The sequence below is a fragment of the Alosa alosa genome, chromosome 23 (assembly GCF_017589495.1).
Source record: "Alosa alosa isolate M-15738 ecotype Scorff River chromosome 23, AALO_Geno_1.1, whole genome shotgun sequence".
In the NCBI taxonomy this organism is placed as follows: Eukaryota; Metazoa; Chordata; class Actinopteri; order Clupeiformes; family Clupeidae; genus Alosa; species Alosa alosa.
In genome coordinates this window covers 21807665-21831389 of record NC_063211.1, presented here as the reverse complement: position 1 = coordinate 21831389, position 23725 = coordinate 21807665, and the positions used below count along the sequence as shown (strand labels likewise).

The 23725-nt window shown below is 43.1% G+C and overlaps 2 protein-coding genes across 7 annotated transcripts in view; one reads left to right on the top strand and one right to left on the bottom strand.

The window, feature by feature from the left end:
- The first annotated feature begins 7234 nt into the window (after window positions 1-7234).
- Window positions 7235-10486, top strand: LOC125288674 (GTPase IMAP family member 8-like). Of its 2 annotated transcripts, none has more exons than XM_048235222.1 (5): window positions 7235-7394; window positions 7789-8478; window positions 8781-9100; window positions 9415-9575; window positions 9942-10486. In XM_048235222.1, exons 1-5 carry the CDS (start codon window positions 7364-7366, stop codon window positions 10204-10206), a joined length of 1467 nt encoding a protein of 488 aa, XP_048091179.1. In that variant the 5' UTR covers window positions 7235-7363; the 3' UTR covers window positions 10207-10486. The 2 variants fall into 2 exon arrangements, with proteins under 2 accessions (XP_048091179.1, XP_048091178.1); XM_048235221.1 differs by having other exon boundaries at window positions 7786-8478.
- Window positions 10487-12539: 2053 nt separating this feature from the next.
- cfap221 (cilia and flagella associated protein 221) overlaps window positions 12540-23725 on the bottom strand; it is a 24948-nt gene continuing 13762 nt past the window's right edge. For 3 of the 5 annotated variants that reach the window (XM_048235473.1, XM_048235474.1, XM_048235472.1), the window contains exons 16-24: window positions 22071-22162; window positions 21751-21912; window positions 17941-18231; window positions 17439-17597; window positions 16556-16656; window positions 15509-15604; window positions 15078-15179; window positions 13757-13813; window positions 12540-12921 (exon numbers count right to left, since the gene is read on the bottom strand). In XM_048235473.1, coding sequence (XP_048091430.1) covers window positions 12795-12921; window positions 13757-13813; window positions 15078-15179; window positions 15509-15604; window positions 16556-16656; window positions 17439-17597; window positions 17941-18231; window positions 21751-21912; window positions 22071-22162 — 1187 coding nt within the window. In that variant the 3' untranslated portion in view covers window positions 12540-12794. The remainder of the gene's footprint in view (window positions 12922-13756; window positions 13814-15077; window positions 15180-15508; window positions 15605-16555; window positions 16657-17438; window positions 17598-17940; window positions 18232-21750; window positions 21913-22070; window positions 22163-23725) is intronic. The other 2 variants (XM_048235475.1, XM_048235476.1) reach the window with 2 other exon arrangements.

Genomic DNA, 23725 nt, shown 5'->3' with positions numbered 1-23725 from the left:
AGGCTAGCGCAAGTCAACGGTATGTGCTAGCCTGCCACTAAAAACAGTCTTACCCACTCCAAAGTACACCCAAGGCAAATAAATTATAACGCCAGACTATCGATGTAAATGTCTGTATCGATAGTTTTATTTCTAACATTATTCTATCCTTGCATTTCAACGATCGCATTACATTTTGAGGGACTAGTGTCTTAGCAGCGGCGGAATTATACTTGCTCCAGTTAGTAGTACTGCGCCAAAAAGTAAACAGTAAAGCGCACACTCCAATGGGGATACCTAGTAGTAGCCTTGGTAATATCAGTCCGCCACTGAGATGCAAAATGACTACTACCAACTTCAGGGAACAAAGTATAACTATTGCAACGCGATGCGAGGGTAGTTGTATTTCTTACACTATTCTATCAACACAGACATTTACATCGATTGTCTGGAATTTGCCTCGAGTGTTCTTTGGAGTAGGTAAGACTGTTTTTAGTGGCAGGCTAGCACATACCGTTGACTTGCGCTAGCCTAGCACCTGCGAACTCTGCAATTAGAAGGACTGGATGAAACGTGTTGAAAACGGTCTCCACTGATAAATATCACACTTGCTTACTTGGAAATGAGGTCCTATGTCCAAAATCCTGAATCACCCCTTTAAGTCATTGTAATATATGTGTGAGCTTCATGCCTGGCCGCTCCATTATTTCACATAAACACAGTCCTGGATGAGATTTACGTTAAGTGAGTCTATGTGCATGTGTGGGGGTTATCCCAAGGAACAAAGTCAAATGTATACCTTCACAGTATACTGTGGTACACAGTATGTTTTACCTTAAATCCATGGGTGTGTGTGTGTGTGTGTGTGTGGACCTACATCTCCTCAGTGAGTCTTAACTATCCACACCTGTCCACACGGAGACGCTTTTTAGGTTAAACGCAGAGGTTTTGCTTCGTCTTGGCCGAGCGTCCAAACGAATCCTGTAAACGCACTGCCCGAAACCGCACTTTTCTGAAACCTGGTCCCAGAGTGGAGAAATCTGAAACCGTAGCCCGTTTGAATTCGTTTAGACAGCGACACCGCACATCCTGCTTGCGTATCGATGATGTCATCGCCACACCTCAGCTGCCCTGGACTTGCACTTATAGTATTGCCTAACAATACTAGTTTTCATACATGACATTACCTAGGATTACACTCCGGAAGATAAATATCACAACTGGTGCTGCGCAGCGCCGATAGCTTATGACTTGGTGGACTGAACACTGTTTTTTCCCGGTGTTTTTTAATGCATTCTAGCTACTGTCAATGACGCGAGAGAACTTAAGTTATTAGGAAAGTGCGCTGTAAGTTTAGGCTACATTAATTTGTGCGTAGTGCCAGTGTCATTCATTTATTTTACATGTCTTACAACATATATACATGCATTCACAGTCGAGTGAAATCAGATATAAGCATACAAAGACGCTTAGAACTCACGTTAAGCCGATGGTAGCACACTGAATGCAAATGCGCGATTTGATTTGATGCAGGCAACCGTATTGTTACTAACGAAGGTTTTATAGCAATATTATAAATGTGGCGACAGAATAGTCTAGAACTTGGGTAAGCCTTGCGTTTAGTAGCCTAATTGCGGTGATACCCAAAACTAATGTGAATCACGGACTATCCTACAACCAAAGAAAGTAAAGGTGATTAGTAGGCCTACCTGCCTTAGCCAAATAAAGGACGGGACTGCACCCTTCACAAACCGTAAAATAAAGTTTATTAGTTTTACAGTTGACTACAGTTGACAGTTCACCATCAGTCCACACAAACAATTCTGGTTTCCTTGCACTAGCCATTTTGTCATAGCTTATTCTGTCTGTTTGTAAAGCACAAACTTTGGTCAATTTCTGTAAAGAAACAGTGCCACCTATAGGCCTGGGGTATGAAGTAACGTGTTGAGTCGTGTTGAGATGGATCCGTTTGGACGCAAATATTCTTGATGCGGTTTCAGGGAAGACGGAGGAAAAAAAGATCGGTTTCGTACGTGTGGAATATACCACGACGAGCAACATGGCTCTACCAATAGCTTCCCTATGGAAAGATCTGGAAAGTTCTACATTGCATGGCTTTGCATCAACATATTGCAATATTAGAGAGAAAGAGAGAGGGAGAGAAAGGGGGAGACAGAGAAAAAGAGAGAGGGAGAGAGAGAGAATGCATGCATAGAGAAAACAAACACATTCCAGACAGATGTAGTGAGAAGAGCAGAACTCTGAAGGCATGTAGGAGGGTGTGTGTGTAGGTGTGTTAATTTGAACATGAGCTCATGTGCCCCCACACACACACACACACTCACACACTCTCCAGGGGGTTCCCTCCTCTACACATGGGCCTATGCCGAGCCAGAAGCATCTTGACTCAGGTAAACAACACACCGCATACACAAACACGCTTCCCATGCCAGTCCTGCTGCGTCCGAGTCCCATGCGTCCCCACGTGTGTGTGTGCGCGCGTGTGTGTGTGTGTGTGTGTGTGTTTGCGTGTGCTCAACCTCCACTTCAAGTTCCTGCCCCTGAAGAGATGAAGGCGAATGCAAACATACTGAAACATATTGGCCAAGCTGACCTACATCTGCTCAGTGAATCTTACATATACCACAAGCAACATTTTTAAAGCATCAAAATATTACAATACATTCATATACTTTATGTAATACATGGATATAGAAAAGAGAAGTCTGAGATCACAGCCTTTAAAAAAAAAAACAGTGAATCATTGAGAATATGGAGCAGGGAAGCAGGGACTCAGGTTACAGGCACACACACACACACACACACACACACACACACACACACACACACACACACTACAGGCATTACAAGCTTCTAGAATGGATGTGTTGGGATATTCTACAGAAAATCTGGTCTGGAGAATGTTCCAGAAGGTGGGCTGGAAGTGGAATTGTGTTTGGGTGGGTCACATCTTCAGTAAAAAGACAAAAGAAGTCCATTTCAGGGCCAATAAAGACTGCATCACAGATGCAAAGAAAAGCGACATGAGCAGAGATCCATGTCTCTCTGATGCACATTGATAGAATAAGTGTCCTTACTGCCCACACCTTTAGGACAGTGGTAAGGGCAGCCAGTGTTTTAAAGCAGGGCCTCTCTGCCTAGTGCTGGGCAGGTCAAGGTGTAGCAGGGTAATTTACGGCTCACTCCTGTACCATAATAAAGGCTTCTGTCACTCGGTGCATAAACCACACTGAATGAGAGGCCTGTGGTCCCTGACGGGGACCTTATGCTCTGAGAGAGGTCGTAGATTACAGGCTCTCAGGTAGTCTATGACTATGACTGAGCAGTGTGTCAGCGTGTCTTTTGTGCACTTAATATCAGATGGTGCCTTTTTATGTTCAGATAAAAATGCCCTGTAAAAGGGCAGAAAGACATGAAAGTCACTCCTCCCACACGCATATGCGCGCACACACACACACACACACACACACACACACACACACACACACACACACACACACACACACACACACACACACACACACACACACACACACACCCCTGACCCTGTGGCTAAGACTGTTTGAAAACGTGACTTTGTTTATGGTCCTCCGGTGCTGTAAATACTGCAAGCTTTGAGAGCAAAAGGGGGAATCCCACAGGACGCAGCTGAAGTTTCTCTGATGTGAGTGTATCTGAGATCAGTTCTGCTCTACGAGGTCAAAATGATGGAGATTAACATGCGGCTAAGCTATCTGATCCAGTATCAGCGCACTCCCCCCGGAGCAGGATAAGTGCCCTCGCCAGAAAATGGTGGACTAACAGCGATCAGTCCCTTCTTACTGTCAAAATGACACAGTTTGGACGTATGAAAATAATACAACATATCAGGAAGTATAGTGATGCCATATAAAAAGTTAATTTACAGATTTGTGATGTTCATAGGGGAAAAATAGCACCATGGATATTGAACTAAAAATAAACCATCCAGAAAGGGTGGCAGAAGGGAAGATGTAAAGAGATTCTATTTATAAATTTGTACTTTGTCAAAAAATACATCCTTACAAATACATGCTTACCTCTTCAAATAGCAGTGTAATCACAGGCCAAATCACAAATAACCAACCAGCATTCTTTTCTACGTTTTGCTTTTTCTTTTTTTTTATCCAGCGCCCAGCTACTTGTTGGCACTGGCTGGCCCTGGGTGTGCCTGTATGCTCGCAGAGAATGCGTTTAATCTGAGGCCAAGATTAAGCAGGTCTGCGCGCTTAATCCCCTCTCGGCACACACACACACACACACACACACACAGTGGCTGCAGGCGAAGCCCACAGCAAGGCTAGTGCCGGAACTCCAATCCCTGACGTCTGAAGGAGACGTGTTTTTTTAATTGAAAACTGTTCCGTCCAGCTCACCCTGACGCCACACGAGAACTGGCCAGCAGGCGGAGGATACAAACAGCATCAGCAGAGATGACATCATGTTCTTGTTCTGACTGCAGATGGACTGGCCTGTGGCTGTTGGGTCTAAAAAGACCCACATAATGCCTATGTCCTCTCTACTGTCAACGTTTTTGTACTTTGGAGTCATTTTCTAAAGTAGATTCCCACTTGTTCCTTATTTCTTTTCATTATATTCAGCATTGTTCTCAGTGTCCTTCTTTTTCAGCCATTGGATAATTGGTGAGTCTTTTAGGTTTACTAAAGTAAAGATATTACAACAGGACCACACGTCACTAAAACTCAAACAATGTCACATTGTGCAGTGACAGCCCTCCTAATGTATTCCACTGCCATCTTACACTAAGAAAGTAGCACTGTATTATCCCCATGGCATTCATTGTTTTAAGTTCTTTTTTTTCTCTATGTGTGTGTGGGTGGGTGTGGCAAACATCCAAATCTAATTGAATTGGTCAACATAGCTATCTTGCTGATGCTTTTAGGCCCTTGTCCAATCCTAAAGCAATTCCAGAGCATGTTAATATCAGACAAAGGGCTTACAATGTGGAGCTGGAGGATTATCCAAAAGCCTAATCCACATTTTGTTTTGGAGGGAATGCCGCTCATTCCAAACAATTCAGTGGGCCTCAGTGACATCACCCTGTTATTGTGGTTGATATGATGATGATGATGTTTACGATGAGGATGATGACACATGGATCTAAGACTATATTCCAGTCAGTGTCACAGTTGGGGTCATCTAAGTCACAGAAAATCTCAGTCTTTTTTGACCGAGTTTCTCCCTTCGATATGCTGTCAAATCCAAATGAATGGGAGGCCTGTACTATCTTCAGGGGTCCTACAACATGATGGTGACTGAATATTGTTGTTGCCACACACTATTTTAGTAGTATACTCTAAAGTCAAACACAACCTATGATTGATACAATCAAAATGTGTCAAAAGGTGAATAGTGATTTTATGGCGGGTGCCAGAGAGAGGGTCCTGGAGAGCTATTTGAGGGTTTCAGTGATGTGGGTCTTCATTCCTCCAGTTTATTAAATCAACATCACAGGGCTCCACATCTCACAGCATCTCACAGCAATCTGCCAACTGGACACTCCAGGGATCTCCTTCCTGTTCCCCTGCACAACCACATGGCAAGATTTAAAGAAAAGGGTGTGAGGGCAAAAAGATACAGAGAGAGAGAAAGAAAGAGAGAGAGTGAGAGAGAGTGACATACACGAAAAGAAGAAAAAAACGTCTGTGTCTTCCTGGAACCCCCCAGCCCTTCACAGCTGCTAGATTAGACCGGGTGTTTGAGCTGCATTAATCCCGACCAAGCGCCGTTACACAACCACGAGGAGCAGTGCCCTCCTGTCCAGGCGATGGGCCAGCGAGTACCACACGACTGAACACCAGGGGCTCTCACTCTCACTACAACACCAGCCATCGTCCATCTTATACTGCCCAGTCACTGTGTCAAAGTATCAGACTCATTGACTCAGTTTTATTCATTGACTCCAAATAAAAGACTGATAGTATATCTAACTCATCACACGATACAGTGGTTTCTCTATATTGCTTTGCTATTTCAGTTGTGGTTCTGTAATTACACTGCATTAATCTGGCTGAATATTACTACATGATGACGATCCGTAGCATTGATAACAAACAAAAAAATTGTGACGACGGTTGTGGGACTTTTCTTACCCGTTTTGCATAAACCTTGGAGGTAATCGGTAATCGATTTGAGGAGCTTATCAGTCTATGTTGTCATTGTTTTAAGGATTGGGTCATTTATGGCAAATTCAATTCAGATATCAAGGGTATTATTCTGTGACTGTGTACATCCTTTGTGTGTGTATATACATTTCTCTCTTTCTATTTGTAAGTGCATATACATGTGTGTGTGTGTGTGTGTGAGAGAGAGAGAGACAGACAGAGAGAGAGAGAGAGTTTCAGAGTGATTCAGTGTATCAGCACTAATTATGTTGTAAATGACATGGAACTTCTAAGGACTAATTGGAAACCACAACACAATGTGAACAGGCTTTGGTGCTGTGGAAACCACTCACTGGGAACAGGTGGTAATGTATTTGCTCATTTATTGACACAGCGCATGGTGCAATCAAGCCTTAATGAGGTGAGAGCTTCCAGAACATAATGGATGTTGAATCTCATTGTTATTTAAAAAAAAAAAAGTTTCAGGAAAGTGATGTGGCTTTTCAGGAATTAATTTAAAAGGATCTTGATTGTTTGTGTATGGACGCATGCGAGTGCTGACCCACCTTTGAATGTGTAGAAAGCAGGATAAGGGTTACACACACACACACACATAATATTAAATCAGCACGATTTTGGCGTATCATTTAATTAGTTCATTAGATCATGCGCATTACCTACTGCATTGCAGGTCGTACCAATTAGAGCTCAATGTGTGAGAGTTCAGTTACCACTGTAATGTTGGGTCATATTCACACTACAAATGATGCATTGAAAACATAGGACGCACAAGAGGAGTGTGGACTATGCTTGTAGCTCATCTGGTGGCATCTGATTGACTCATTTTTTTTAAATCAATGAGAGCCAGGCGTGTTTGTGGCATTTACTGTGGAGCACAAAGGCGGGGGGCTCTTGATACCAGACTTGATTAAAAAGCTCGCCTGGGTGTTTGCTCAGGAGAAGGAATTGAATGGAGTTGGCCCAGTGCCTCGACGTGCAGGAGCAAACTCCAGCAGCCATAAACGCATAAATGCCTCTCCCACCCAACATGCCAGCATGAAAGCCAAGGTCAGTACGCTATTGGAGGCCAAACATGGTGGCAACGCCATGTCCCAAAACATGCATGATCAAGGTATGCATGTCAAGGTATGTATGCCACTTGTGGGGACTTGAATAGGAAGTGAGTTTTCCTCATTGCGGTCAAAGGAAGCGGTCCTGCAATGACCGACACTGCAAATCATGCAACTCATGGTAAGTCCACTGATGTTTAACTCACCTTTGAGGTAAGTTGACAGAGGCAATGATTAATTAGAATGTTACTGTAAGATGTAAAGGTCATATTTCAACTAGGTAATATTACCATTTGGTTTGGCCATTGCATTTGTAAAACACCAGCCAAGGATAGCAAATTAGTAAAAAGGGTTTCTGCAATACACATACTAGTAACTTTAAAAAAAAATGCATTTAAAAAAATATATGTATATTCTTTTTTTAAATGTAATGTCTGAATGTAAGTGTGACGTAATAGTTGTTGTCATCACCTATACCCCACTATACTCTACCATTCTATTGTTCTGACTGACAACATTCGGAATGCATTCATGGAAGCTCACATTATTCTGATGCTGTTCTGGTTTGCCAGCAGGGCGCAGTAGTGTCCTGTCAGAGGTCAGGATCGTCCTCCTGGGCAGCCGATACTCTGGCAAGAGCTCTACAGGAAACACCATCTTGGGCCGCGAGGCGTTCAGAGACACAACCGAGGAGTGCGTGAGCCAGGAGGGCGTCGTCTTCGGCCGGAAGGTCACCGTGGTGGAGGTCCCTGCCTGGAGGGGGCGCTATTTTGCCCTGGAGTCCCTGGAGACCACTCGGAGGCGTCTGGAGGCCAACCTGTCCCTGTGCCTGCCCGGGCCCCATGCACTGCTTATGGTCATCCCGCTCGAGACTATCCGGGGCAAAGAGTGGCTGGTCGAGGAGCTTCTAGAGTACCCCATCGAGAGCATCTGGGGCCACACCATCGTGCTCATCACGGGGGGAGACGCATTGGAAGACACCAATATCGAGACCCTTATCGACAAGGAGGTCCGGGAGATCATCAGACGGTGTGGGAACAGGTACCATGTGATGGACAACAAGAGCTGGGGCCGCGGCCACCAGGTGGAGGATCTGCTGGAGAAGATAGAGGAGATGGTTGCTGCTCAGGACGGGAGGTGCTTTGAGGTGAGCGAGGAGATCTCACGAGACTTGGAAAGGAGGAGTAGAGAGGTGGGGGAGAGAGCGAGGAGACGGCTGCAAAGAGCAGGAAAAAGGAGGAAAACACTCCAAGGGCTTCTCGCAGGTGAGTACACACACACACACACACACACACACACACACACACACACATATGTACACTCAAAAGTCCACATCATGTCACAGTAGAAGCATCTTGACAGGATAACAGTGGCTACGGATGTGGCAATGTTCTCTAACAAAAACGGGATTCCTCATTTGTAAGTCGACGTTGCCTCAAGCTCAAGGTAGAAGGTTCGGTCCGACAAAAATCTTCAACCCTCACTGTATTTGACAATCCGTTTGAACAAAACACATGTATTATATTATATTATATTATATTATATTATATTTCTTTGCCCCACCCAGGAGTAGCCCAGAGACCATCCGACTTAAATCTCTTCCTCCTGGCGGGCAAATATGCGGGAAAGAGTTCAGCTGCTAACACCCTCCTGGGCCGTGAGGAGTTCGGCCAGGAGACATGTGCGTGCCAGCGGGCATGCGTGACAGTCGCCGGCCGTCGCCTCACCGTCATCGACACAGTGGGTTGGGACTGGCGCTCCCTGGAGGACACGTCAGAGTCCGTGCGGCAGGAGCTACTCCGCAGTCTGAGCCTTCGCGGCCCGGGCCCAGTGGCCTTCCTCCTCGTCTTCCCCAGCCCCTTGGGCATGACGGAGAACGACAGACAGGTAAAGGACCAAGAGTTACGTTATCTGACCGGCATCAACCAATCATTATTACTTCCATACTGAGGTGGACACTGTCGCTTCAGAAAGTAAAAGTCCTACCACATGCAGTATTTGTTCAAACTATTCAATCCAGCTGCTCCACACTACAACTCTTCAGCCAGGTAGATTAGCTAATTAGTTATCTCATCTATGTTAATTAAAGGCACAGGTAGAAGGAAGGCGGGGCAGGACTTTCACTTTCTGAATCCAGACTTTGTCCATCTCTGTGTTCTGTAAGGGGACAGTTTTCCTCCCACTTGTCATCTGGCTCACAGGCCCTGGTGCAGAACCTGGAGCTTCTGGGTAAGGAGCCGTGGCAGAGAGCGCTGGTGCTGTTTGTGATGGGAGAGGGCTACGAATTCAACGAGGTCAGCGTGGAGGAACACACAGAGAGCTGGAGGGCGCTGCGCTGGGTAGTGGACATGTGTGGGAACAGGTGCGTTTGGGCAGTGGCCAAGTGTCCAAGGAATGGATGATGTAAAACTGGGCAATTGTTGGACCTTGAAAATAAAAATAGTTTCAAACCAATAACGCTTTTTTGAAAGAATGAAGAAAAGACATTTGCCCTTGTTCTTGTGATTTACATGATTTGATAATACAAGTGTGGTACATAAAATAGCTGATTGAAACCTTTTAAGAATACCAACAAGATTTGGCAGTTCACAGGAATATTGCAAAGAATATCTTATTGTCTTACAATTCTGCTTTCAAATTTCCAATGATATCGAAATTCACAAAAATCTCAAGTTTCATAAATACGGACCCTTAAAACAGAAAAACAAAGTGCATGTCTCTTGCCCAGGTACCATGTGCTGGACGTGGATCAGCCTGTGGGGCAGGACCAGGCTCAGGTGGTGGAGCTGCTGGAGAAGGTGGAGGAGATGGTGGTGGGCTGGGACCGTGAGCTGCTGCTGGAGGCGTTGGAGCGGAGTGAGGAGAGCAATGCGCAGCTCAGGGCGCTGTGCGCCTCGCAGCAGAGAGCCCTCCTGCAGATGGAGGAGATGATCGAGGGCCACGCGCAGGAGATGGAGCTGCTCAGCCAGGACAGTGAGGAGGCCGTTAACTAGAGGGGACTCGACTGGCAAGCACTGGCAAAGGGCTGAGAGTTACTGTGATGAATAGCGTGGGGTTAAAAGGGAAAAGGGTCACCATTTTCCCAAGTCAGTTATGAGCATTGTGTATCTGTGCAGTTTTAAGTGACTGTATGTATCTTGTAAGAAACCGACATATTAATATGCTTCCTAGGTAACGTTTCGGTTAGTCTTGGTGGAAAGGATGAAAAGCCTTTTCCAACCTTTTTTCCAAAAGCAAATGTTACCATTAAACAAAAGCCCCCTTTTCTCAGTGTGAGTGGATTTATGGTAGTTTTTTTGAGCAAACAGTAGCATGTTCCAAATATAAAATAACAAAACTAAATCTGTAAAATCTATAGTTTTTATGGCAAAGTCTGGTACAGTCTGGGTCTGACAACTTGATAGAATAAACAAAATACCAACGATCACCAGAAGGTGGAGTTCTTGCGTAATCCCAGGACAGGGAGTGCGAGTACAGTACATGCCTGCAGTAGTGTGTGTGACTGTGCCAATGCAGCTGCACGGACTCATGTGCATGCCCTAGGGCCCTGGACACTTATCTACATTCATGTGCTGCAGTCACTAGTACATGGTGTCATGGAGGTGTGTGTGGGTGGGGCTGGGTGGAGTGTGTGGATGGGGAATAGTGTGTATGAGGGAGGGAGAGAGTGTGGTGTATTTTTAGAATCCACTAAAGCAAAGGCTGGTTGGTTTACCTATAAGTCTTCTTTGATTAACGACTCTGGAGACAATAAAGAAGTACATTTTAAACTGGAATGTGGGAACTACTCATGGACATGATACAGACATTGAGTTTTTTGAATGATAAATGACTAAATTTGATCATTTAACTAGAGAATATAATTCCAGGGAGTTATGAGTGCATTTCATTTTAAAAATGGCTGCTGAATGAAATATTGTTGAATATTGTCTAAAATATAATCTAGGTAAAAAGATGGAGGTCAGATAGAGAAAAAAGCTGGCGGGGAGTCATAGTTGATGACAACTGACAGTTGGAATGGCCCAACAGTTAAATAGTTGAGTAGTTTAAATAGTTAAATTATTTTATAGCGAATTATTGTACTGAGTACTTTTATTTTGAAACAGTTGTGGGCAGAGGAAACAGTTGGCGGGAGTCATAGTTGATGACGACTGACAGTTGGAATGGCTGAACATTTAAATAGTTGGATAGTTAAAATGGTTAAATTATTTAAAAAGGAATTATTGTAGTGAGGAGTTTTATTTCGAAACAGTTGTGGGTAGAGGAAACAGTTGACGGGAGTCAAAGTTAATGACAACTGACTGTTGCTACAGTAGTTATGGTGGTTGCTATGCTGGTTGCTAGGTTAATGATGTTGGTTGCTAGGTTTTAACTGTGAATGTGGTTGCTAGGTTGTTGCTAGGGTGTCCATGGTGGCTACTATCAGAAATAAAGGAGTTACTACAGTGGTTTGCAAGTATAATCATCTTGGTTGCTATGGAAACTGACATAGATGCTTAATTTCAATGGTTGCTAAATTGGTTGCTAGGTAGGTGGTGGTTTAATATAGTAGGCTAGAGGCATAGATGATGATAACTGACAGTTGGAATAGTTGAACAGTTAAATAGTTGGATAGTTTAAATGGTTAAATTATTTAATATGGAATTATTGTAGTGGAGACTTTTATTTTGAAACAGTTGTGGGCAGAGGAAACAGTTGAACAGGATCTGTAGTCTTAAGAGAGCCAGATTGTATGCTTAAAGCCTGAGACAGACAGTTGCTGGAGGTGGTCGGAACCATATGGCTCTGGCTGGAACACTTGGCATAGGATTCCAAGTTCCCTATTGTGATGCCATAATCGCCAATGTTAAGTCTATGGGGAAATTTTTAATAGTTTTTAATTAATAGTTACAAATATGAAAAAAAACATTCCACACCTGTCCTAAGTAAGACCTACGTAACGCAGTTTGAATGAAGTTTCTACGTTAAACGGTTGAAGCCGCATTAAACGCGGAAAAAGCGTTAGAAGAAGAATAAGAAGAAGAAATCGGATAACAGTAGATTACATTTTCATGCACTCTAATTAATGTATTCTTTTAACCATGTTGTTTTGTTGTGTACCTCACATACATCATGACTACTGGCAAACAAAGGTGGAAATAATCGATCAGATTTGTCAGTCTGGTGTCAGTCTATCAATAAGAATTTCTTAATCTGCAATTGGAGAAACAGTGAGCACACTGTCGGGGCAGAACAAGTGTTGTACTCCATAGTCTCTACTGAACCACCGAGTGGTCCAGACATGCTAAGTCTTCAGTTGAACATACTCAATAATGCAAAAACACCATATCTTTCAAACATTTATTGGTTGATAGTATGTGCATATGAGAGTGTTTGGACGTCCTAAAACTGTTGTTAATCCAACCTAACTCACCCACCGCTCCTCTCTTGAATGATATTCCCACTGTGAATGATGCTCTAACCATTTGAATCATGAATAATCTAAGTGAGCGTCTTTACAAAAGCAAATGTAATTTAATCTAGTGCAGTGCTTGGGGCATCTGCTCCACTCATGGAGGTACATTAAGGGCACAAAGCGGGGCTATTTGTCCTCCGGGGCGCTGGAGGAGTTCTTGGTCTGGAGGTGGCTGAGGCGGGACCTCACCTTACGGCCCAGCTGATTGGACTGAGACCGCGCAGAACAACACAGCAGCTGCTCCCACAGTTGTCTGTCAACACACAAGCAACACTGAGCAACATTCTCTCAAAACAAAACAAAAAAAAAACGAAAGATGACTTTTCTCTAACCTTCCTCTATAGATCAAAGATAACTAGTCCAGTTGATGCTTTTAAGCTAATTGACTGATAAATAAGCAGCCTCTCAGAACAAAGCCTTGCCAAGCCATCTCACGCAGATATGTTCTCAGAGTTGTATGGAAAGACAGCATTTTTCAACGCGCAGCAGCATAAGAGACCTCTGAGTCACCTCTGTCAGAAATGACAGAGAAGAAAAAAACCCCTCACTGCTCGGCAGCCGTGGCCTACTGGTTAGCTTAGCTGTCCTTTTTAGTCTTTGTCATATTTAGACTTGGAACCGGAGGGTTGCTGGTTCAACCCTGACCAGTAGGAAGCGGCTGAAGTGCCTAACCCTCACTGCTCCCCTGGGATTTGACCATAGACAGTACCACTGTCATATTGTTGCAGGCAGCTCACTAGTCCGGGATTAGTGTGTGCTTCACTGTGTGTGTGTGCTGAGTGTGTTTCACTAATTCACGGATTGGGATAAATGCAGAGACCAAATTTCCCTAACGGGATCAAAAGAGTATATATACTTATATACTTTTGTGTACATGGAAAAAAGACATGCTGTTCTTAGTGAATACAGTAGCTTGAGGCTGGTGGATTTGCAGGAGACCATGAACTGGACTGATAACATTGATAGAAACCTTGGGTTGGTAAAAGTTTGGTGCAGTGTATAACAGCTGCAACCTGCATGTATTAGAATACAGGGGAACTGACTGGCATTGATAGAAACCTTGGGTTGTTAAAGTTTGGTGCAGTTACCTGGATATTGGGACCATGGACGACGGCATGCTCTGAGTCCTGTTTTCACTCTGACAGCTGAGAGAACAGAGAGACAGCCCAGTTGTAAAAGTAAAAACCACCCCAATATCCAACTAAAAAAAAATGGAACATATTTTGCCATATTTTCATATTCATTAATGGGAGGGCAAGGGGAGTGGGAGTATCACACAAACACAGGGGAGAAGTGCTACTAGCAATTGATTAGTTACTTATATGTATGAAAACAGTGCATGTCTATTTCGCGGTGAAAAACGGACACCTGTTAAAAGCAGGTGTAATCCAAATTCCAGTTAAATGCGTCAATTAGAGAAACTTTCAGAGACAGCTGAATCAGTATTCAGAGCATCAGTTTTCTTCATTGTAGGGCAGGTTACGTCAAAAGCAACTTTAACTTTTGTTTGTCTTTCTAATATCATATGTTCACTTTCACATCTGTCATGTTCCCAATCTGCTACACTAGGGTATTAAGTCATAGCCCTAGTCTACGTGCAGTAAATTGTTTTTTTTTTAATAGAACTACTAGGCCTACTCTGTATGTCGCTGCTTGCTGACATTTTATTATCATGTATGATCACTACACTTTGATTCTCTTTAATGTCGCAATTGGTTAACTCCATTCAACTGCGCTGTGGTTCAGCTGTGGGCACACAATTAGCGTTGCAGAGGGGGTAGGGGAGGGCAGTAATGAGCATTGTTTACATAATGAAGTGACATCTTAGTAAATTCCACACAATATGGTAAAGTACAGCGTTTGCTTTCTGCGCATTGAAAAACTTGCCTCTTTATACATCCAGCCCTGAGTGTTGGCCTTTGCTAACTTCTTCAAACTCTGCAAACTCAGCTGGGTGATACTGTTTCAAGTGTGGCGCACGAGTGCATTTGACCGGCATAAATATCGGCATATATCAGACTAACTGTCCAGTCACCGGTCATGGCCGATCACATGAAAATCGGCCAATTCCGGTCACCAGCCGATTAATCGGTGCATCTCTACCCTCAACCTCAAACATTTTATGTGTTTTGAACGCTAGAAAGGGTAACAAAAGCTTAACTGAACTCACTTGATCTTGTTCAAAACCAAAGCCTTCCATTCCATTACTCCTTGACCATAAGCAAATGGTTATCTATCAGGAACACTTGCCAGCCCAGTTTTGCATCTCAAAATTCATCCCAAGCTTCGCACAGGAGAATTCCCTTTTCTTAAGTGGGAGTGATGTAGTGGACCTCCATGGGCCTCCATGGTCTCTGCAGAATCAGTGGTCACCCCACCCAGTACCGCTTGACGGGGGGCCTACTGTACCTGTCCGCTCTGGCACCCTCTTTAGCAGCGTCCTGGCTCTCCAGGAGGGGAAACTGGGCACGCACCATGTCGGGGGTGAGGGTCACCTCCTCACCTTCGGTTCTGAGAAACACATCATGGACAGTTATAGATAACACGTTCACAAACTTATACACACACACACACACTCTTACACACAAACACACATATCCATACACAACAGATAAGAGGATGAAGAGGCACTGAGGAGTCTCATCTCAAAGACCATTTCAAGGCCGTATTAATGTATTAATGTATTAATGTATTAATGTGCATGCTATCTATAGGGTGTACAAACACACAACACAAACACACACACCTCACACACTTATCTGTCTTAAGAACTTAATCAATGGTCAAGGGTCAAGGGTCAACAATCATACACTGAATATGACACATGGATGTGTGCTTACTGTCCATCCTGGACTTCTGCCCTTATCTCCTCAGGGAGGTCGTTAAGAGATGATGGAGCTTGGGGTGGCAAAAGGGCATCGTTCAAGGGGTCTGACCTTTAAGTGGAAAACAAACATGCTCTCAACAACTCCCTCAGCAGTTGCCAGTCTCTAGCAGGCAATATACAATGCAACCTCCACCATATACTGACATTGTACGCAACCTGTGTCATGATAAAATTGATGTATAGCATGGAGGTGCTTATAGGCACACACAGATATGAAAGACAATTTTCCACTGAGGGAGTGGTGTCTGGGCTGACTGAATCTAAACCCTCACTTCTTTGGCCAAGTGAAGAACTAAAGTGACCAGTTCAATATGCAGCACTAAAACCATTAGTCCACCATTAGCCTCTTGACTCAACCTTCTGGCCCATAACTAGGAATGACGTAAAGGTGACCTTCAGAAAGTTAAGTGTTTGTGAGTGTTCGTAAGTTCGTGACAACCTCTTAGGGATAACAGAAGCACTTTTACCATGACCTTTCATCAATTGCTTACATTCATAGCACTTTACAAGTGGAACATTAAACATACACATCTGTGCCACCTGGGACACCATGCCATTGGGGGGGGGGGGGGGTAGGGGGCGTTCTGGCCACTGCTAGTGCCTTCCTCAGCTCAGCTCAGCTCAGTTACAGAAACATTCCCTCCCACCCCCAGAGGATTTACTGTGTGAAGTGACACTGGGCATGGCCACAGCATGGTAACAGTGGCGTAAGTAAAGACACGACACCCTGAAGTATTGGACAGCTTTGGTAGTGCACATACAACATACGTGGTTTAGTGACAAACCTGGGTAAGTTAACTCTGAGTAAGTTGCAAACTTCCTACAACAATAGCCCTATGGCATTATTTTGTTAGGTGCATGAAGCCATCCAGCTCTGCTATTAGGAGGTTTACCACTTACTCTGAATTAACTTCCCCAGATTTGTCACTAAACCACATACTTGGAATACCCCCCCCAGGGCTTCAGATTGGCTATGTTATTCTCAGTTAGCTAGCCTTACATGTGAGGAGCCCAGTTGCTGGTGAGGGTTGAGCTGCTGGACAGGATAGACAAGGCTGTTCCAGAGAACTTCTTCCAGGTCATGACCCCGCGGATAACATTCTGCAATTAAAAAAAACAAATCTCAGTTATTGTAAAAATGTGAGTTGAGTACTGTCAAGTACAAATGTGTTGTCTGTATTGTAATTTAATGCATTGTGTGTTGTCATCAAAAGTTGGAGGGCTTTCTTGGAGAGCATTAGAGACACTAAGTCATTTGCAATCCTGTTGTTCAGTCATGATGCAATAATGTGCTGATAATTGTTTGTCTGTGTCCAACTGCTCTCAGAGCCGCTCCACCTAATAAAATCCTATTACTTTACGGAGGCTTGGGTGTTTCACTTGATTATATCATCTGGCTGCACAGCTACAGTAACTGCTCTGTTAGAGCCAAGCAATTCTGTTTTACCCTCACTAAAATGGAGGTGATGGTGACAAGGTTTACAGGTTGTGAAAACCGGCTGGCTGCGCCAGTAAACATTTTTTGACGAAAAAGCTTCTGGGCCTGTGATGTCGCACTTACAGTAACAACCGGATAGCACAATGCTATAAAACTGAACATAAATTAATACAATTGAGTGAAATTAGTTTCACTGACTTTATAGTGAAATACATCTGGATGGATATGAAATTACTTGGTTAGAACTAAACTTCTGGTGACCAAAAACATTGAAATTTATTGTCTTATTGTTTATTGTATTTGGGTCACTGAAATTTACGAGTTAAACTAACTCTATCATATCAACACAGTCATAGCCACAGTTGTTGTTACTACAGTGACAGTTGCTGTTAGTATTTTATGGCCTCTCGCTGGAGCAGATGTATGACCTGTGAAGGCAGCTCACCGTCCGATCCAGAAACTCCTTCTGAGTTCCCACCGTGTGGACGCCTGGGACGTTGCCTTTGGAGACGGTGTACCTGGGCAGCGGGCAGAGGTGGAACTCCAGGTCATTCTCCATATAGTTCAGGCTCGGCCGGTAGGCATGCAGACCAGGGCAGGGGTTCTACACAGAGGGAGGGGACGGCACAGGGGCTGGACGTTAACACAATGTCCATCCTATCCCATGATGCAGTGAATGACGCTTTAAAATTATTTTCAGATACATGAAAATCAGACAATATTACATAGACAATGGATCACTTCCCAAAAAACATAATGAAAAAAAAAGTGGCATAAAAAACGTATTTCAAAACATATTTCAAATATGTGTGAGGCAATGAACAAAAGTCACGCTAATGCCAAACACTATATAATACACCAACAATGTGTACTGTTACTACTACTGTGGAATGTATGTATTTACATTAAATGTAATAAAGATGTCCTATGGTGCTCATGTGCCTTACAAAGATGCGGAGGGGGTGAGCAGGAGGGGGTTTCATCAGGCCACCCGGGGCTGCGAAGGACAGATGGATGATGTCAGCCATCGCTTCGCCCTTCTCTTCCTCATTCCTCTTCTCTTCTCTGTTCTCCTCCTCTCTCTTCTTCTCCTCTCTCCTCCTCTGCCGCCTCTTCCTCTCCTCGCGCCTCTTCCTCTTCTCCTCTCGCCTCCTCCGCTCCTTCTCCCTCTCCTCCTCCGAGTCGGGCTCGGGGCAGGAGGGGGGGCGTCTGGGGTCCACTGGAGGCCGCTTGTCCTCCTATGGGAAGGTGAAGCACGTTTGGACGTAATGGAAGCTAAACAACCAAACAAATGTCCCTTTGAAAGCCTGGCTATCTTCTTGGCTCAGGGCCTTCAACATTACGCACTACACATCTCCAATTACATGTCCGACATTAGACAACTCTGCAACACTCAAAATAAATAAATAAATAATCGGCCACTTAACTGTTAGGAACTTTTAACGACAACAATCTGTCAACTCAACAAGTGACACGGAGCACTCAATGGCCATCTCCGCAAAGTTAAGTACAACTGCGGTCAGACCATCCTAGCACTTTGCTGGGGAAAGTGGTGAACCGTGAGTGGACATCAACTTTCACGATGCACATTTACTTTACACATTTACTCATGTTTACACTGCGTTTCGGGAGGCCATATGGCTAAGGATGACAATAAAACTTCAATCTCTTCTCCACATTCCTGCTACTGAGTAGGCCTACGGGTGATTGAGGCAAGGCGGCAACACGCTCATCTCCCTGGTAGCTAAGAGACAATGACCGCGGCCGTAGGAGACAGACGGAAGACAGCTCTTTAAAATGAGTTGTGTTTATGCAACGGTCATTAAAGTGGGGACCTTGAACTCGGCAGAGATGGAATATTTATGGCTGTCACCGATGGGAAAGTGAATAAAAGAGGAATTGCATAAACACATTGAGTTAAAGATAGCTGACTTAACTGTCTGAGCACGCTTTGCTGGATCCCACACAGACGACAGACCGCTCTGGGACTGGACTGTGCCGTTCAAAGGCCGATCGCAGAAGCTCAAGGGGTAATGGGGTCACCAGGGAACAATGTGAGCGCCAGCTGCTTAGAAATCCCATATTGTGAAATGCTAAACAGTTACACCAAGCCAGGCTTCTGTTTCCACAGAGCGATGCAGACTGGATTCAAATGTTTTGATTTGACCTGTAACAATTCTGTAACTCATGGCATGTCTGAGTCTGGTCTGAGTAGAGTTGTGAGGATTCGCAATAGCACCGTTAGGCCTGGGCGTTCAGAGCTATAGCCCCGGATGTTTTTTTGTCAGCCCTAGATCTCACATGATACTAGGCGTACGCCATTATAAAAAAGAACAAATAACGCAGAATCGATTCATAGTTTTTATTTTGATCATTCATGAAAACCCTAGATAATAATGCGATATTGATCAAACAAGTAGGATATGTTTTGGGTCCTCTCAATCTTCTCTATGCAGCAGTTCTAACTTGAACGTTACGTTCACACTAAACATTTTGGAACACATTTTTTGGAGCCTCCTCACCATTTGCTTTCACCTATCGACTGCTAGCTGTTATTCTACAGTAGCTCATCCAGGTCAGATCCATACCGGAGGCTGACTGCCTGAGCAATGCAGAGCTGTTAACATCCCGTGTCACGATTTTTTTTTTTTTTCACTTTTTTTGGAACCTTCCAATATTTTCCAACACAAACCCTCATTCTCAAACTACACTCACAAAACCTGACACAAAAATCAAACAATCACCTCAAAACCTCAAGTTTTACCTGTGCTCAAAACCAAACAATGTCTTCACATTTGGAGTGAGAATTGTCTCAAAATGATTTAAATATAAAAGGATATATATATATATATACATATACATACATTTATAAATATCCAAATACAAAATACAAATATAAAAATGTGACATACAAATAAATAAACAAATTTACATAAATAAACGTGTCTTTGTAAATATATTTTCGAGATTTGAAAATAAATATGCTTGACTTTGTATGTGGAATCTGCATTTGTGAATCTCCTTTTTGCTTTTATGTCGATGACGTAATTTTGAGACATTCCTACTGCACACCAAGATCCACAAATAAATACCACTAGATTTGAATGCGAAGACACCCTCCACTGAACAACCAGCAGATGGCAGTGTTGTACAACATGTCTGTTATCAACTGATAGCAACTGAATCTTTCCGACGCTGTTTTCCCTAGTTCAGTTCAGTCAAGTGGTCTATGACTAGCAGGATTAACGACATGGAAGACACTGGATTAAATGGATAGGTAAGTAATAACAACTAGCCAGAACGATTTATTATCGGTTTTGATGTGCAGTGCCGTTTTTAATTTCATAGACTGTATAAATAAGTCAATTTAGTCAGCGTACAGCTGCTAACGTTAACAGCTAGCTAAACAGCTGGTGCCTGTTCAGCTATGTTGGTGCCTGCACAAAACACATTAAGTTAAGATTTCCCTTAAAATCCGATTTAGGGCCCCCTTAAAATAAAATGTAGTTTTCCCTAAAGTTATTGTGTCTTGCAACTCAAGTGACAGGCTGTGTTCGTGTTCGCTGTTTTACAGATGTTGCAGATCTTATGTTACAGATGTTAACATAGCTTCTAGGTTAACATAACGTGAGAGCCACACTGCACATTCACAAAAAATAAAGTATTGTAAAAGGAAAATACAATTTTCAGTACTTTCAGTCCTGTCTATGCTCCACCTACTTTGTATATCACATTGCACTTTTTCTGCTTTTTTGCACTTCTGGTTAGACACAAACTGCATTTAGTTGTCTCTGTACTTGTACTCTGCACAATGACAATAACGTTGAATCTAATCTAATCTAATCAAATCTAATTTAAATGAGAGGAAAATTACAGTCTACAGCCTACAATGTGCTCTAAACGCCCCACCGAATGTTTCTCACTTGGAGTGTTCAGCAACTTGTTTGCACTCTGAACTGTTGGTTGGTCGTGTCACATCATTTAAACAAGTGTGATCATTTAGAGTCATGTTTAACTTATGCCATCTGTGCTTTCTTCGTGTTTACTTTTGCCACATGTGGTTACTATTATGCATCACAAGTGCATCACAGTGCAAAATGTGTTTTATTGCATGAAAATGTGTTTAGAGTTTTGCAAACAGACTAAATGAGATCAGCAAGTGTGAAAACTGGTTTATGGTTCTGCCAAAACAGTGATCAATAAATCAATACAGCATTTGGTTCAGGCAGGGTTGTACGCTAACGTTTTTTGCTCATAACATTAGTGCTACAGAGGTTCATAGTTTTGTAGCACAATCTACAAAATCTCTAGCATCGGTATGTAGTTACAAACATCTCATCTTTAGGCTACACTCTTAACTGGTGCTCAGTTGATAAATCATCAATGGCACAGACTGATTTTTTTGTAGCATGTGCTACATGTAGTGCTGTACTTCAAAGAATGAGGTTTAGTTTTAGCAATTGTGATAAACTGTAATATCCTGATACAGTAATTCTGTAATTACATTACAAGTACATTATCTACATTCATCCCTCATCTGTGTAACTGAAGAAGAAAAAATAAAGTACACAGAGTATTTGTACTCAGTTTGTATCAGTTTGTTCACTGCAAGTTTACCCTTTAGTTTATCTAATATGTGCACATGCGTGCGTCCATGTGTGTGTGTGTGTGTGTGTGTGTTTGTCTGCGTGTTTATGGAGGACAGAGAGGAAAGGAGAGAGAGAGAGAGGGATAGAAAGAGAGAGAGAGAAAGTCACCTTGGCAGGTTTGGTAAGCGCTAGGGGAATGTCACTGACCGCAGTCTCCAAGCGTGGGACATGCTCATTCTGCTTAGAAACCTCTGCCTTTGTAAACTGAAACTGTGTCGTAATCTTGACCTCTGACACCTTTACAGGAACTGGTCCATTTGTACTCACATTCTGTGGCAGATGAGGGGAAACACATTACCACAGAATGGTTTTGGAACAGATCATATCAAGCGCACATTAAGCTGATCAAGGCCAATTAACCAAACATTAATATTAATATCATCTGTCCTCATCTTTTGAGTATCTCTGTGATCTGTGTAAGCACTTACAAGGTCATCTGTGGTCTCCTGGTCTCCGGGTGAGGGGGCTGCCAGGTCCATGTCTGAGGTCATCTTCTCAGGACTGGACATATCCTCCATCTCTGAGACAAATAAACACCAGACAAGTCACTGTGAGCTTGGGGTTGCTGTTAGAATAATTATTTAATCAGTTGCAGAATTACAGTGGGGGAAATATGTAAGTGTCAACATTTCTTTCAGTAAATATATTTCCAATAAGGCTATTCACATTCAATTTTCACCAGACTTTGGTATTAATTCAAGAAATCCACACATATAAAGTAATCCAAACATTAAAGTCCATAAATAAAGTTATGTGTAATAAAGTGGAATGACACAGGAGAAAAGTATTGAACTGAAATTTCTTAAATATTTTGTGGAAAAGACTTTGTTTGTAATGACAGCTTCAAGACATTTCATGTATGAATAAACTAATCAGTGGCAGTATTCAGGTGCGAATTTGGCCCATTTTTCTAAACAAATTGTCTTTAAATCTTGGGGGTACCCTCTTGTGGAATCCTGATCTTTAGTTCCTTCCACAAATGTTCCATTGGATTTAAGTCAGGGCCTTTCTTTCTCTGAAACCAATTGAGAGTGTCCTTAGCTATATGCTTTGGATTGTTGTCCTGCTGGAAGGTCCACCTACAGTACGTCTCATTCTAATCATCCTGGTGGATGGCAAGAATCTCCCGCAAAAAAATGTCCGTTCCTACAACTGTATGAAGTCTGCCAGTACCATGAGATGAAAAACAGCCCCACACCACGATGCTTCCATCTCCAAACCTCACTAATGATATAGTATTTTTAGGGTGATGTGCAGTGCCATTTCTTCTTCAAAAAGGTCAGTGCAGTGCCATTTCTGATGTCCAAATGTCCAAATGTTGTGTAGCAAACTTTAAATGAGCTTCGACATGCCTTTTCTTCAGTAATGGAGTCTGGTGGGGTGAGCGTGCAGGCCATGGCAGTGTTGTGCATTGCCTATTTTTTTTATATGTAACAATTGTACCTGCTGTCTCCAAGTCTTTCTGGAGCTTTTCTGGAGTGTGTGGTCCTTGGCTCTTGGGCTACTCTTCTGACTATCCTTCTGACTCACTGGTCAGAAATCTTGCGAAGACCTTCTGCATGTGGCCAGTTGATGATGGAGTGATGTTTCTTTCCACTCGTGGATAATGGCCCCAATGGTGCTAACTGGAAGATTTCTGCCCTTTCTTGCCTTGGTGTACTGCTTTTTCTTAGTGTGTTTAACACTTTTTTTCCTGTCTCATTTCACTTTATTGCACATAACTGAACTTGTGGACTTTAATGTTGTGAATTCTTTATATTTCAGTCAGGACCACTTTGTCAAGAAGGTTGATTGCTATTCGTAATGCATAATGTTTCATTTGGTGGTATGGTTCTGTTCTGGGAGCCCCCTGAGCAAACATGGAAAGCATTGGGCAGAGAGAGCAGCAAGATAAACCCCACCCATAGGGTACAGAATAGACCAGACATCAATGTCAAAAACTAGACATTGATAAGTCAGATGTATGAGGAGGAGATGGGGTGGAGGTGGGTTGCAAAAAGGCTTGAAGGACTACAGAAGGAAGGTGGAACAGAAGTTGCAGGAAAACAACAGGAAGGAGTCATGGGACGGCATGAAAATTATA